The 12,180-nt window shown below is 40.9% G+C and overlaps 1 protein-coding gene across 1 annotated transcript; it reads left to right on the top strand.

The window, feature by feature from the left end:
• Positions 1 to 6,331: 6,331 nt before the first annotated feature.
• cldn15la (claudin 15-like a) lies at positions 6,332 to 9,323 on the top strand. Its single transcript, XM_010892374.5, has 5 exons — positions 6,332 to 6,828; positions 7,616 to 7,780; positions 8,039 to 8,120; positions 8,293 to 8,406; positions 8,852 to 9,323. The coding sequence occupies exons 1-5, from the start codon at positions 6,612 to 6,614 to the stop codon at positions 8,928 to 8,930; spliced, it is 657 nt and encodes a 218-aa protein (XP_010890676.2). The 5' UTR covers positions 6,332 to 6,611; the 3' UTR covers positions 8,931 to 9,323.
• Positions 9,324 to 12,180: the final 2,857 nt, after the last annotated feature.

Below are 12,180 nucleotides of genomic sequence, written 5' to 3'. Positions count from 1 at the left end.
ACAAATGACCTTCTTATGGCCTCAGAAAAAGGTTCAGAATCTGTCCTGTTGTTTCTTGATCTTAGTTCTGCCTTTGACACTATTGATCCCTCCCATTTCTTAGAGAGACTGGAAACCCACATTGGGATAAGTGGACATGTTCTAGCCTAGTGTAAATCGTATTTATCTGAAAGATATCAGTTCGTATCTGTTGATGGCATATGGTTTTTCAAAGGTATGTTTTGGTGTTCCTCAATGCTCGGTTTTGGGCCCATTATCGTTCTCACTATACATACTGCCTCTGGTTGATGTATCCCAAAAAACTGTAAAAAACGTCTGCGTTACCCTTGACACTGATCTCTCCTTTGATGAACATATAAAATATATCTCAAGAGTTGCTTATTTTCATCTTCAGAACACTGCAAAAATCTGAAACTTTTTGTCAATACCTAATCCAAGCTTTTTTTACTTCTAGATAAGATTATTTAAATGCTCTTCTTTCCGGTTACCCTGATAAATCAATAAATAAACTTCAATTAGTGCTGAATACGGCTGCTATAATCCTAACTAGAACTAAAAAATGTGAACACATCACTCCAGTACTAGCCTCTTTACACTGGCTGCCTGTTAGGGTTAGGGCTGTTAACCTTAAGGTTAAGGTTTTATTGTTAACCTGTAAAGCAATGTTTCTTAATCCTGGTCATCAGGACCCAAAGGGGTGCAGCTTTTAGTTTTTGCCCAAGCACTCACACACCTGATTCAAATGAAAGACTTGATGATAGGTTCATAACGTCAATCAGGTGTGTTGGTGGTAGAGCAACATTTGACATAGCTGTGTGAGTGCCTGGGAAAACAAAAACGTGAACCCCTTTGGGTCCTTATGACCAGGATTAAGAAACACTGCTATAAAGCAATACATGGACTTGCTCCTACTTACCTTGCTGAAATGATCCAGCCATACATACCCACACATAACCTTAGATCACAAGATGCAGGCCTTATAATTGTACCTAGAATTTCTAAACAAACAACCGGAGGCAGGGCTTTCTTTCATAGAGCTCCACTACTGTGGAATGACCTGCTAACTAAGGTTCAATGTGCAGACTCGATGCAAACTTCCAAGTGTCTACTAAAGACTAATCTCTTCAGCATGGTCTATGATTAAATGCAGTCTGGCCCAGGGGTGTGAAGGTGACCGGAAAGGCTTGATACTGTCCACCCTTGCTGTCTTGCCAGGTGGGCTCTCATCGCCACTGGGATGCCCTCCCTCCAAAGCCATTCGGGGGAAGAGTATCTGGTCTGTTGTTGTCTCTCTGTTGCATCTATCATGCAATTGATTACTTGGCCCTCATTTAATTTTGGTTGCGGTTGGTGGGGGTCCCTTCAGCTGATGCTTGGCAATGTGGGTGGATTGATTCCTGCCTTTTGGGCCCTGTCTGGGGCCTCCCCCGGATAGGGCCACTGTGTCACTGGACCTCCCTGTCTCAGCCCCAAGGTCTTACGCTGCTATATTACTGTGCCGGGGGTGTAGGATAAGTTCTCCTTCTCCACTGTAAATCCTTGTAGATCTAAGGAATGCACTTTCTAAATTGTCCCTGTCTTCTTCCCTGTTTTAAATTTAGGAGGGCATGAGGTTTTGGCCTACAGCTCCGGAGTACCAGGCTTGAAAGACTTGTTTCTGTCCCTGTCCAAAGTCCTCCTGGTTGTGTTGCAGATCAAGACGATACCTAACGATTTCAGCTGCCACTCTGCTGACCACTCTGCTGATTGATTGATTGACAAGGCCAGCATAGAATCCCTCTCTCCATTTAAATAATGGCAGTTAATACCAGTATTCCTCATCAAATGTTGTAGTAAGTATTAAAATTATAAGAAGTATACACCGATTTAAAGAGAGGAGTAGGTTGGAGCTTAGTGCAGTCCTAATCTGTAGTAGTGAAAAGTACTCTCAGTGCAAAACCTATTTTTAATCCTGAAACTGGTGCTAGGCTTTTGAACAGGGCCCTATGGTTAAATAGTTTATGGTGACAATGGTTGGGACAGGTGGTTGGGCGGGGTAAACTTCAGAGTGAGGCCCAAGCATTTGGTTTGTATGAATCATATGACTTGTTTACCTACATTTTCAAGACTTGTTTACCTACCTTCTCAGGACTTGTTTACCAACATTTTCAGGAGTTGTTAAACTTCCTTTTCAGGACTTGTTTACCTTCTTTTCAGGACTTGTTTATTTACAGTGGATGTAAAAAGTCTACACACCCCTGTTAAAATGCCAGGTTCTTGTGATGTAAAAGAATGAGACAAAAATAAATAATGTCAGAAATGTTTCCACCTTTAATGAGACCTATATTGTGAACAATTCAATTGAAAAACAAACTGACATTTTTGAGAAAAAAAACTAAACAAAAAAACTCACAATAACCTGGTTGCATAAGTGTGCACACCCATAAACTAATACTTTGTTGAAGCACCTTTTGACTTTATTACAGCACTAATAGAGCAGGAGTCTATTAGCATGGCACATCTTGACGTGGCAATATTTGCCCACTCTTCTTTGCAAAAGCACTCCAAATCTGTCGGATTGCGAGGACATCTTCTGTGCACAGCCCTCTTCAGATGTTCCATTGGATTCAGGTCTGGGCTCTGGCTGGGCCATTCCAAATCGTTAATCTTCTTCTGGTGAAGCCATGCTTTTGTGGATTTGGATGTGTGCTTTCGGTCGTCATCTTGCTGAAAGGTGAACTTCCTCTTCATCTTTATAATGGACGCCTGAAGGTTTTGTGCCAAAATTGCCTGGTATTTGGAACTGTTCATAATTCCTTCTGACTAAGGCCCCAGTTCCAGCTGAAGAAAAACAGCCCCCAAGCATGATGCTACCACCACCATGCTTCACTGTGGGTATGGTGTTCTTTGGGTGATGTGCAGTGTTGTTTTTGCGCCAAACATAACTTTTGGAATTATGGCCAAAAAGTTCAACCTTGGTTTCATCAGACCACAACACATTTTCCCTAGTGCTTTTGGGGGACTTGATGTTTGTTTTTGCAAACTTCAGCGGGCTTGGATGTTTTACTTTGTAAGAAAAGGCTTCCGTCTTGCCACCCTACCCCATAGCTCATTCATATGAAGAATACAGGAGATTGTTGTCACATGTAGCACACAGCCAGTACTTGCCAGAAATTCCTGCAGTTCCTTTAATGTTGCTGTAGGCCTCTTGGAAGCCTCCCTGACCAGTTTTCTTCTCATCTTTTCATAAATTTTGGAGGGACGTCCTGTTCTTGGAAATGTGTCTGTTGTGCCATATTTTTTACTCCACTTGATGATGACTGTTTTCACTGTGGTCCATGGTATATCTAATTCTTTGGAAATTATTTTGTACCCTTCGCCTGACTGATTTCTTTCAACAATGAGATCCCTCTGATCCTTTGGAAGCTCTCTGTGGACCATGGCTTTTGCTCGGGAAAATCCTACTAGAACAGCTGAACTTTATTTCTGATTAATCAGAGTCACTTTAAATGATGGCAGGTGTGTAATGACTTCTATTTAACATGAGTTTGAATGTGATTGGCTAATTCTGAACACAGCTGCATCCCCAGTTATAACAGGGTGTGCACACTTATGCAACCAGGTTTTTATTTTTCATTTTTCCCCCTTGAAAATTTCAATTTGTTTTTCAATAGAATTGTTCACATTATAGGTCACATTAAAATTGGAAGAAGTTCTGACATGATTTATCTTTGTCTCATTATTTTACATCACAAAAACCTTAACAGGGGTGTGTAGACTTGTTATTTCCACTGTACCCCTTTGGTTGCTTGTGGGGGTGTGTGTGAGTGTGTATTTGTGAGAGTGAGAGTCTCGTAATGTGCTAATGTGAGACTAGGAATGTTAGGAATGGTTTTGCAGATGAAAATACAACAAAGTCTGTCTGACTGGTTATGATCAGTATTCCTTCTTCATCTGTGTGTGTACCTCTTACCTCTTCAGGACCCAAATTAACAAAATGAAATGGCCTTACATTACATGAGAAAAGACAATATTATATGTATATTATATCCCGCACGTACGGGAACGCGATGCAAGCGGCATTGCTGACTAACTCCACAGCGTACTTTAGGTCTAAACAGATATTTAAAAGCTATGTCCACAAGGAGGCAGTCTGTGAAAAAAAATTTTCTACCTGCCCAGAAATATGTTGACAACTGCCGATTCTGTACAACCACAATGACCATGGCGACAGAGGGGCTGGTATTGTTATTAATGTATGTCAAGAAAACGTAAAAAAGAGCATCAGCAACGCCAACGAAGATGATGCACATGTACTTAGCGTGAAGTATATTTAGGTCTTAAGCTGGTTCCTGGCTACGGTCCTGTAGTTTCTCTAGTATCAGGTGTGCTAGACTGGTGTTGGAGAGATCATCTAGACCAGGGCTGCTCATCCCTGTTCCTGGAGATCTACCATCCTGTAGAGAGAGAACCTACAGGAGAGTAGATCTCCAGGAACAGGGTTGGGCAGCTCTGATCTACACTAGTCATTTATTATGCTCTTCAGTGCCATCTTTTGGCTCCCTGCGGTAGAGACTTGTTTCAATGTCCAAAAGTATTACATTTTTACTGTTGTTTTGAATATTTTCATTTATATTTATATATAACATGTCTTTTTTGGTCAAAACAAAGGGGCACTGGGGCCACTGTGGTTAAAAGCACTCTGTTGTCATTATATAAAATCTATTTGAAAGAGAAACAGAAAGAGGGGGAGAGAGAGAAAAAGATGAACAACAGTAGACATGTAAGACTTTGGACCCTAATGATCATCAACCATTAACTAGAGCCATAAAGCTATGAAGTCATAAAAACTCTTTTTTTTTACCCTGAAACTAGTTTGGGTCTGCATCTCAACTTCCACCCTATTCCTGACATAGAGCACTACGTTTGAACAGGACACTTTGGTGCCTGTTGGGCCCCGGGCAGGGCTGCCTGGACAGAGCCCAACAGGCAGGAAGTCAATCCACCTGAATTGCCATCTTGATAGATATAGCAGAGACAGAACATGATATCCTAAATTAAATTGTTGATTGAGCCAACTTCCGATTTTGTGTACATTATCTCAAAGGTGGGTGTTTTTCTGTACACATGTATCTTTGCATTAAAGTGTAGACTGAGAGGCTTTAATGTGAGGGTATTAATCCATATCAGAACCATCGCATTCTAACAACTCCTTGTGGTGGGTCTGTGCCTGCTGGCTTAGGTCGGTTACGTTCTCCTCCAAATGTGAGGGTTCCAGCATACTTCCTGAATGAGTGAGTGGTGTGAGTTATATTCAGGGCCTTGCTGGATGTGCGCCAGTGGACGAAAGCTCTGATCTTCAACACTACTAATCCTACTGAATTAATTTGCCACTACAATGACATCATTAGGAAGGGATATACTGCGCAAATATTATTGAGTATTGATTTAATACAATGCAGCAACCTCTTTCATTGGTCACCAACATTTTGTCTCTCAGTTTCGAATACAACTTCTGTTGCTTAGCAACAAGTGGGAAATACAATCATAAAATTGTTAGTTTCAATGCAATCATAAGTAAATATATTTCAGTTTCTGTTGAAATTTATGACTGTTTGTCCAGTGACCAATGTTGAGCCTTGTCTTCTAGCAAGTGATCTTATATAGTAAAAAGTGTCATTCTGGACTTGTGTATTTGTATGTGTGTGAGGTGTTACCGACAATTGGTCAGTTACAAACAACCAAAAGATGACAAGGTGCAGTAAAATAATTCTGCCCCTTACGACAGGAAACAAACATTACATTGTCAATGTTATTATGTTGTCGTTGTCATTATGTTGTCGTTGTCATTATGTTGTCGTTGTCATTATGTTGTCATTGTCATTATGTTGTCGTTGTCATTATGTTGTCATTGTCATTATGTTTTGCGTTGTCTTTATGTTGTCGTTGTCATTATGTTGTCGTTGTCATTATGTTGTCGTTGTCATTATGTTGTTGTTGTCATTATGTTGTCGTTGTCATTATGTTGTTGTTGTCATTATGTTGTCGTTGTCATTATGTTTTGCGTTGTCTTTATGTTGTCGTTGTCTTTATGTTGTCATTGTCATTATGTTGTTGTTGCCATCATTGTTGTCATTGTCATCATTGTCAACAACACAAACATGCTGAAAATGGGACAGAGCAATGGGTGGAAGCATGGATGGCCTGCTTTGGGTGCGGCTACTAAGGTTTTTCATCATTATCACGTCATCATTATCAGTTGGTTGGAGAGATGTGGGGGAAGTGGTAGAGAGGGCCTGTATAGGTGCGGGCTAACTTTATAGCCCCAGTAGAGTGTAAAGTCCTCTTGTTAGTCAGGAACCTGAGATATACAAGGCTCAACGGACAGATGGACAAGATCGCTCACATCAACCACACACAACTCTAGTTTCAGTCTACTTTGCAAAATTTAAGATAGATATATTTCAAAGGTTGATTTTGAGATTGTTTTTAGGTCAAACCCATTCCCTAGTAAAGGGTAGTATTTTGCTTAATTAGACCTCTAGGGGTATTTTTCCATCTTTATTGTTTCTGGGTTTCTGGTGTATTTCGGAAATCGATTTCATCTTGTGTGGCTGTGAAACATTTCGACCATGTCAACTGCTTTGGAGTCAACCGGGTTTTTATTAGGAGTTGCTAGCTGGCTGATCATCGGGGCAGCACTCGGCAATGACTACTGGAAGGTGTCCTCGGTCTCCGGCGGCGTCATCATCAGCAACCGTCAGTATGAGAACTTATGGCACTCCTGTGCCGAGGGCAGCACTGGTGTCGCAGAGTGCCGCGACTTTGATAGCCTGCTGGCCCTGCCCGGTAAGAAACCGTAACCTCTTTAACCTCACTACCAACAGGTACCGCAACATTTTGAAACTGAAAGAAACAGACGGGACCCATTTGAATTGTTCCGTTGACAAACACTGATTTTTTTTCCCAGTGGGAAAACATTTTCTAACATTTTCGAAAAGCTCATTGTGATTTTGGTGGCAAAAGGTTGGGCCAAGCCTCCATCAATGAAATAGTTACACAAAGAAAATAGCTGTTATCAATGATTCTGTGTGGCTATTCACTTGAAACCATCACAATGATATATTGTTGCTTTGTTTTCTGTGAGCTTGTTGATGATCTCTTGTTGAAGAAATATTTAGTATAATATGCTAATAGGAACTTCCTTTAAGTGGAATTTGGACCCACTGCTTTCCGCCCAAATGTGACTTGTCAAATGAAGACCTCCTCACTGAAAATATTACCAAAATTATTTTTTAATAGAATATTAAAGGCTTTTAAGTTACATCTATTTGCCAAAGAAGTTTGACCTTCATTCTTCAGTTTCAAATTGACTATCTTGGTTCCCTGAGAGTTGAGATGTGTGTCGTAATGGTGGCATTGCAGATTACTGGCGGCCATTTTATGTTCTTAGAATAAGGAAATGAGAGTAAGTATGAAACTTGGCCTGTTTCTAATTAGTCATTATAATGTTGGAATAAATTCATCTTGCTTTTTGGGTCTTTGGCTTTGATTGTAGTTATCCGCAGTCTAAAGCTTGATAAAATATTGGTATTGTTGGTCGAATTTCTAAGAATGCCAACTCCTCTTCCTCCAGGCCATGTGCAGGCAAGCCGTGCCCTGATGATCATTGCTCTGCTTCTGGGGCTGGTGTCTATGATCATATCTCTGCTGGGGCTGAAGTGCATTAAGATTGGCAGTGCCACAGAGGAGACTAAGGGCAAGATTACTGTGACTGGTGGAATCCTTTTCATCCTCGCAGGTGAGTTTAGTTATATTGCCTTGGGTGGCACCGGTTTTTATGCAACCAAATAGGGTTTTCAGAAAAGCTTGAGAATTTCTATAAAAAATGCAAAGAGTTGTAAAATCTCATCCAGTGGTGTATACGTTAGCATTTAATGATGGCTGTATCTGAGTAAGAATTGTCCCGTCACACACCGTTCTATTTTTTCTTTTTCCGTTTTGTTCCCTTTTCTCCTTGTCTAAATCTCATTTGAAAGTTTGTCTTTCTCTCCAACAGGTCTTTGTGTTATGGTCTGCTGCTCCTGGTACGGTTATCGAGTTGTGCAGGACTTTAACAACCCACTGTTTGGTGGTGTTAGGTAAGTGGAAAAAGAACCAAGGCCTTGTGCAACCACCCCAAAAAATTATGGTACAAAACAAAAGTGAATATACATGTTTGCCAAACCTTTTGAAGGTTTCTGCTATATATTGTGTAAGTACACATCAAGCAAGGAAATTGTCTTGGTGTTTACTGATGTTTGTTCTGTGCAGGTTTGAGCTGGGCACTGGTCTGTTCATGGGTTGGGGCGGAGCCACTCTGGCCATCCTGGGAGGGGCTCTTCTCTCCTGTGCCTGCAAGAGGGCAAAAAGTAACAAGCCTAAAGCGTAAGTATTTCATTCAGTCGCCCTTGCCCCCTGTCAGAAGTGTCACCTAGTCTGTAGCTCAGTCTTCCAGGGCTCCACTCCTTGACAATGCATGCCTCGACCACTTCCTCAGAACTGCTTAGGTCCTGTGTATTTCAGTTGGTAGTGTAAAGCACTTGCGATGCCAGGGCTGTGGCTTATATTCCCATGTGGGACATTATGAAAAACTATGAAAATGTGCTTAAAGAACTTTCCTTCTGAATGTCATCACTGTCTCTCAGTTCTGTTCTGTTTTCACTTGTTTTTTTGTGTTGATTTGTCTGTCTTCTGTTTTTTCCCCTTAAGCCTGGGATATTGTTGAGCCTACATAATGTCTAGTCTAATTCATTTTTCGTACCTGCCACACGCTTTCTTACTTTATTTAGCTTGTTTGTCTCTTTGACCATCTTGTTTTGATGTCTTCCAGAGGGTACTATGCAGCAGGTCAGCCTAAGACAATCTACTCACAAGCCAAGTCCGAGCCGGAGGCCAGAGCTTATGTTTAATACATCCTCTTCCCCACCTCCCTCACTCTCTTCCCCTCCCCACCTCCCCCACCTCCCCCCACCACCCAACCACCACCTTTATAGACACAAATATTTAGGCGAATATCTTTTGTTGTCGTTACCCCTATTTTTGTTTAGTATTTCTGTCTCCTTCAATGTTTTAGCTACTTGTTTTGAAAGTTGTTTGATGCAGAAACTTGGAATCATTTTGAGTTATTAGCTACTGTTAATGGGATCTGTTTGTTTTGGAACTTGGGTTCCCTTAAATAAACATTATTTTGATATATTTGGGGTTGTTTATTTTCATTTCTAAAACTAAAATGCCATGTTTAAGTCGATAAAAGTACATATTATACTCTGCATTTCAAATACTTTTTTATTGAACATATATAAATAAAAAAAAACATGGAATCATACAGAAATGGGGTCTGTGTTTTATTGACATTTTTACAAATGGAAATACAAAAAACAACCAAAAGAAATATTTATGTGATTAAAAAACAGATGGTGAAAGAAAGGAAATGTTGCTACTGTTTAGTTGCACAATATCAAATTGAATCATTTAAAATGACACATGACTATGAGTCACATAGACAGTATATCAACTACACACAAGTCCCATATCCATGTCCTGGTGGATTCACAACCACAGACAGCCAACGGGATTCCTGAAATGTCACATTTTGGTCCCAAAAGACCTGTATTACTCACAAAGGAACACAACAAAAACAATAAGCAGGCTTTTAAGAACGTAATTTTTCTAAACATATTTCTTAATCGCTTAATCAATAGGCAAAGGCTCCTAAATTACACCGTGAACCCAGGACTGGAAATAAACAATGTTTGTTTCTTAATCAAATTTAGATGAAAAACTGTTTTAGATGACAATATGTTTGTGTCCCAAAAATGTAATTCACTGTGGACCCAGCCCTTGTCATTACAGCATGGGCCCAGAGCCAAGATATCATAAGCAGGGCTTGGTTTTCCATCATTCCAAACAGAGAACATGCAGTTATTACAGGAATAAACACGTATTGACTTCCAGTCAACACTAAAGCATGTTGATTCATAAAACAACCTCTAACTTTAACTTCCTTCGTACACAGAGTATTGTCTATTTTAACATTTTGAAGAAACCCTTTAAATAATGAAGAAGTACAGTACTGTAGATTATAGCCTAGCCAGACCCAGGATTTACACTAAATGTTTGGCTGTTCCCAAGCTTGATCTTGAGAATTAACAAACATTTATTTAAAAGCTGAATGCATTTGACAGAAAACGTAAAGCCTGTATTGATACAATGGTAAGTTTTTTTTAAATGTAGTTAATAAAGCTTGTTTATTATTACAGAGATTAACAGCACAAAAAACAACAAACTGAGCATCAACAACTGGATAAGTTACACTTTAGCTCACAAAAGGAATTCCATTGACAACCTTGTTAAAGTTAACTGCTGCTGAAAATGAGTCTGAAATCTCCTGAAATGTTCTTCATGAAACAGACAGTTTTGGGTTTGAGTGACCTCCAGCTTAAAGTAGAGCCCCATTTGTTGTGCACTGTTCTTTTGTGGGCCTGTGAACAGGCAGATGGAATATTGTGTTTTGTGGGCCTGTGAACAGGCACATGGAGTATTGTGTTTTATGGGCCTGTGAACAGGCAGATGGAGTAGTCTGTTTTGAGGGCCTGTGAACAGGCAGATGGAATAATGTGTTTCTGTATGTGTCTACATCACCATACATGCTTTGAGTGTGTTGATCTCCATTCTATGCATTTGAGTGTGGCCATCCTGTATGTGGTACGGTGTATGTGGTACGGTGTATGTGGTACGGTGTATGTGGTACGGTGTATGTTGTACAGTGTATGTGGTACGGTGTATGTGGTACGGTGTATGTTGTACAGTGTATGTGGTATGGTGTATGTGGTATGGTGTATGTGGTACGGTGTATGTGGTACGGTGTATGTGGTACGGTGTATGTGGTACGGTGTATGTGGTATGGTGTATGTGGTACGGTGTATGTTGAACGGTGTATGTGGTATGGTGTATGTGGTATGGTGTATGTGGTTTGGTGTATGTGGTACGGTGTATGTGGTACGGTGTATGTGGTACAGTGTATGTGGTACAGTGTATGTGGTACGGTGTATGTGGTATGGTGTATTTGGTATGGTGTATGTGGTACGGTGTATGTGGTACGGTGTATGTGGTACGGTGTATGTGGTATGGTGTATGTGGTATGGTGTATGTGGTATGGTGTATGTGGTACGGTGTATGTGGTACGGTGTATGTGGTACAGTGTATGTGGTACGGTGTATGTGGTATGGTGTATGTGGTACGGTGTATGTGGTACGGTGTATGTGGTACAGTGTATGTGGTACGGTGTATGTGGTATGGTGTATGTGGTACAGTGTATGTGGTACGGTGTATGTGGTACGGTGTATGTGGTACGGTGTATGTGGTACGGTGTATGTGGTACGGTGTATGTGGTACGGTGTATTTGGTATGGTGTATGTGGTACGGTGTATGTGGTATGGTGTATGTGCTACGGTGTATGTGGTCTGGTGTATGTGGTACGGTGTATGTGGTACGGTGTATGTGGTATGGTGTATTTGGTATGGTGTGTATGTACGATATGTGAGTTTAGACGTGCGTCAGTGTAGGTCTGTGTAGGTGTGTCAATGTAATCCCCAATGTAATAACAATGATTATTCTCCCATGGGGGCACTAATCCTGTTTGCCTCCCTGGAGACCTCAGCCCTCCCTTTGCTGACGGAGAGAACAAAGGATTACAGCTTACTATCATTTACAACTATATAACATCTATCAGTATGTCTGTCTGCCGGTCTGTCTGTCTGTCTGTATTGGTAATAGAGTCCTAAGGGCCAAAGCCTTGTCAATTAATCGTAGTGGATAAAAGAATGCAGTGTAGAATGGGACAACCCCATTCTTTAATAGGCAACACACAACAACACCTCACTCACATTATCTGCTACCTGTTGCCTGAGCAACAACACACCCATTTCTACTAATCAGAGTCTTGATTGAAGACTAAGATGAGTTGATTAGAAAATCCAGCAATGCTGAGTTCTACCTTGGTGAGAGAGGATGAAGAGAGAAGGTTCTTATCTGCACAATGTGAGGAAGAGGAACGGAGCGCCCCTGCCACTGGCGCGTGACTCCTGGCTAATACCGGAAAGTGTGTGTCCTTTTGTCGGAGGGACCACTCATTGTCTGTGTGCATTTCTCTCACTCTCT

The sequence above is a fragment of the Esox lucius genome, chromosome 3 (genome assembly GCF_011004845.1).
Source record: "Esox lucius isolate fEsoLuc1 chromosome 3, fEsoLuc1.pri, whole genome shotgun sequence".
NCBI classification, from domain to species: Eukaryota; Metazoa; Chordata; class Actinopteri; order Esociformes; family Esocidae; genus Esox; species Esox lucius.
This window is presented reverse-complemented; position numbering and strand designations above follow the sequence as displayed.

Coding starts and splice junctions, on each gene's coding strand:
- cldn15la (XM_010892374.5), top strand. CDS start 6,612: ATGTCAACTGCTTTGGAGTCAACCGGGTTTTTATTAGGAGTTGCTAGC. Junction 7,781..8,038: donor AATCCTTTTCATCCTCGCAG/GTGAGTTTAGTT, acceptor TCTCTCCAACAG/GTCTTTGTGTTATGGTCTGC. Junction 8,121..8,292: donor CCACTGTTTGGTGGTGTTAG/GTAAGTGGAAAA, acceptor TGTTCTGTGCAG/GTTTGAGCTGGGCACTGGTC.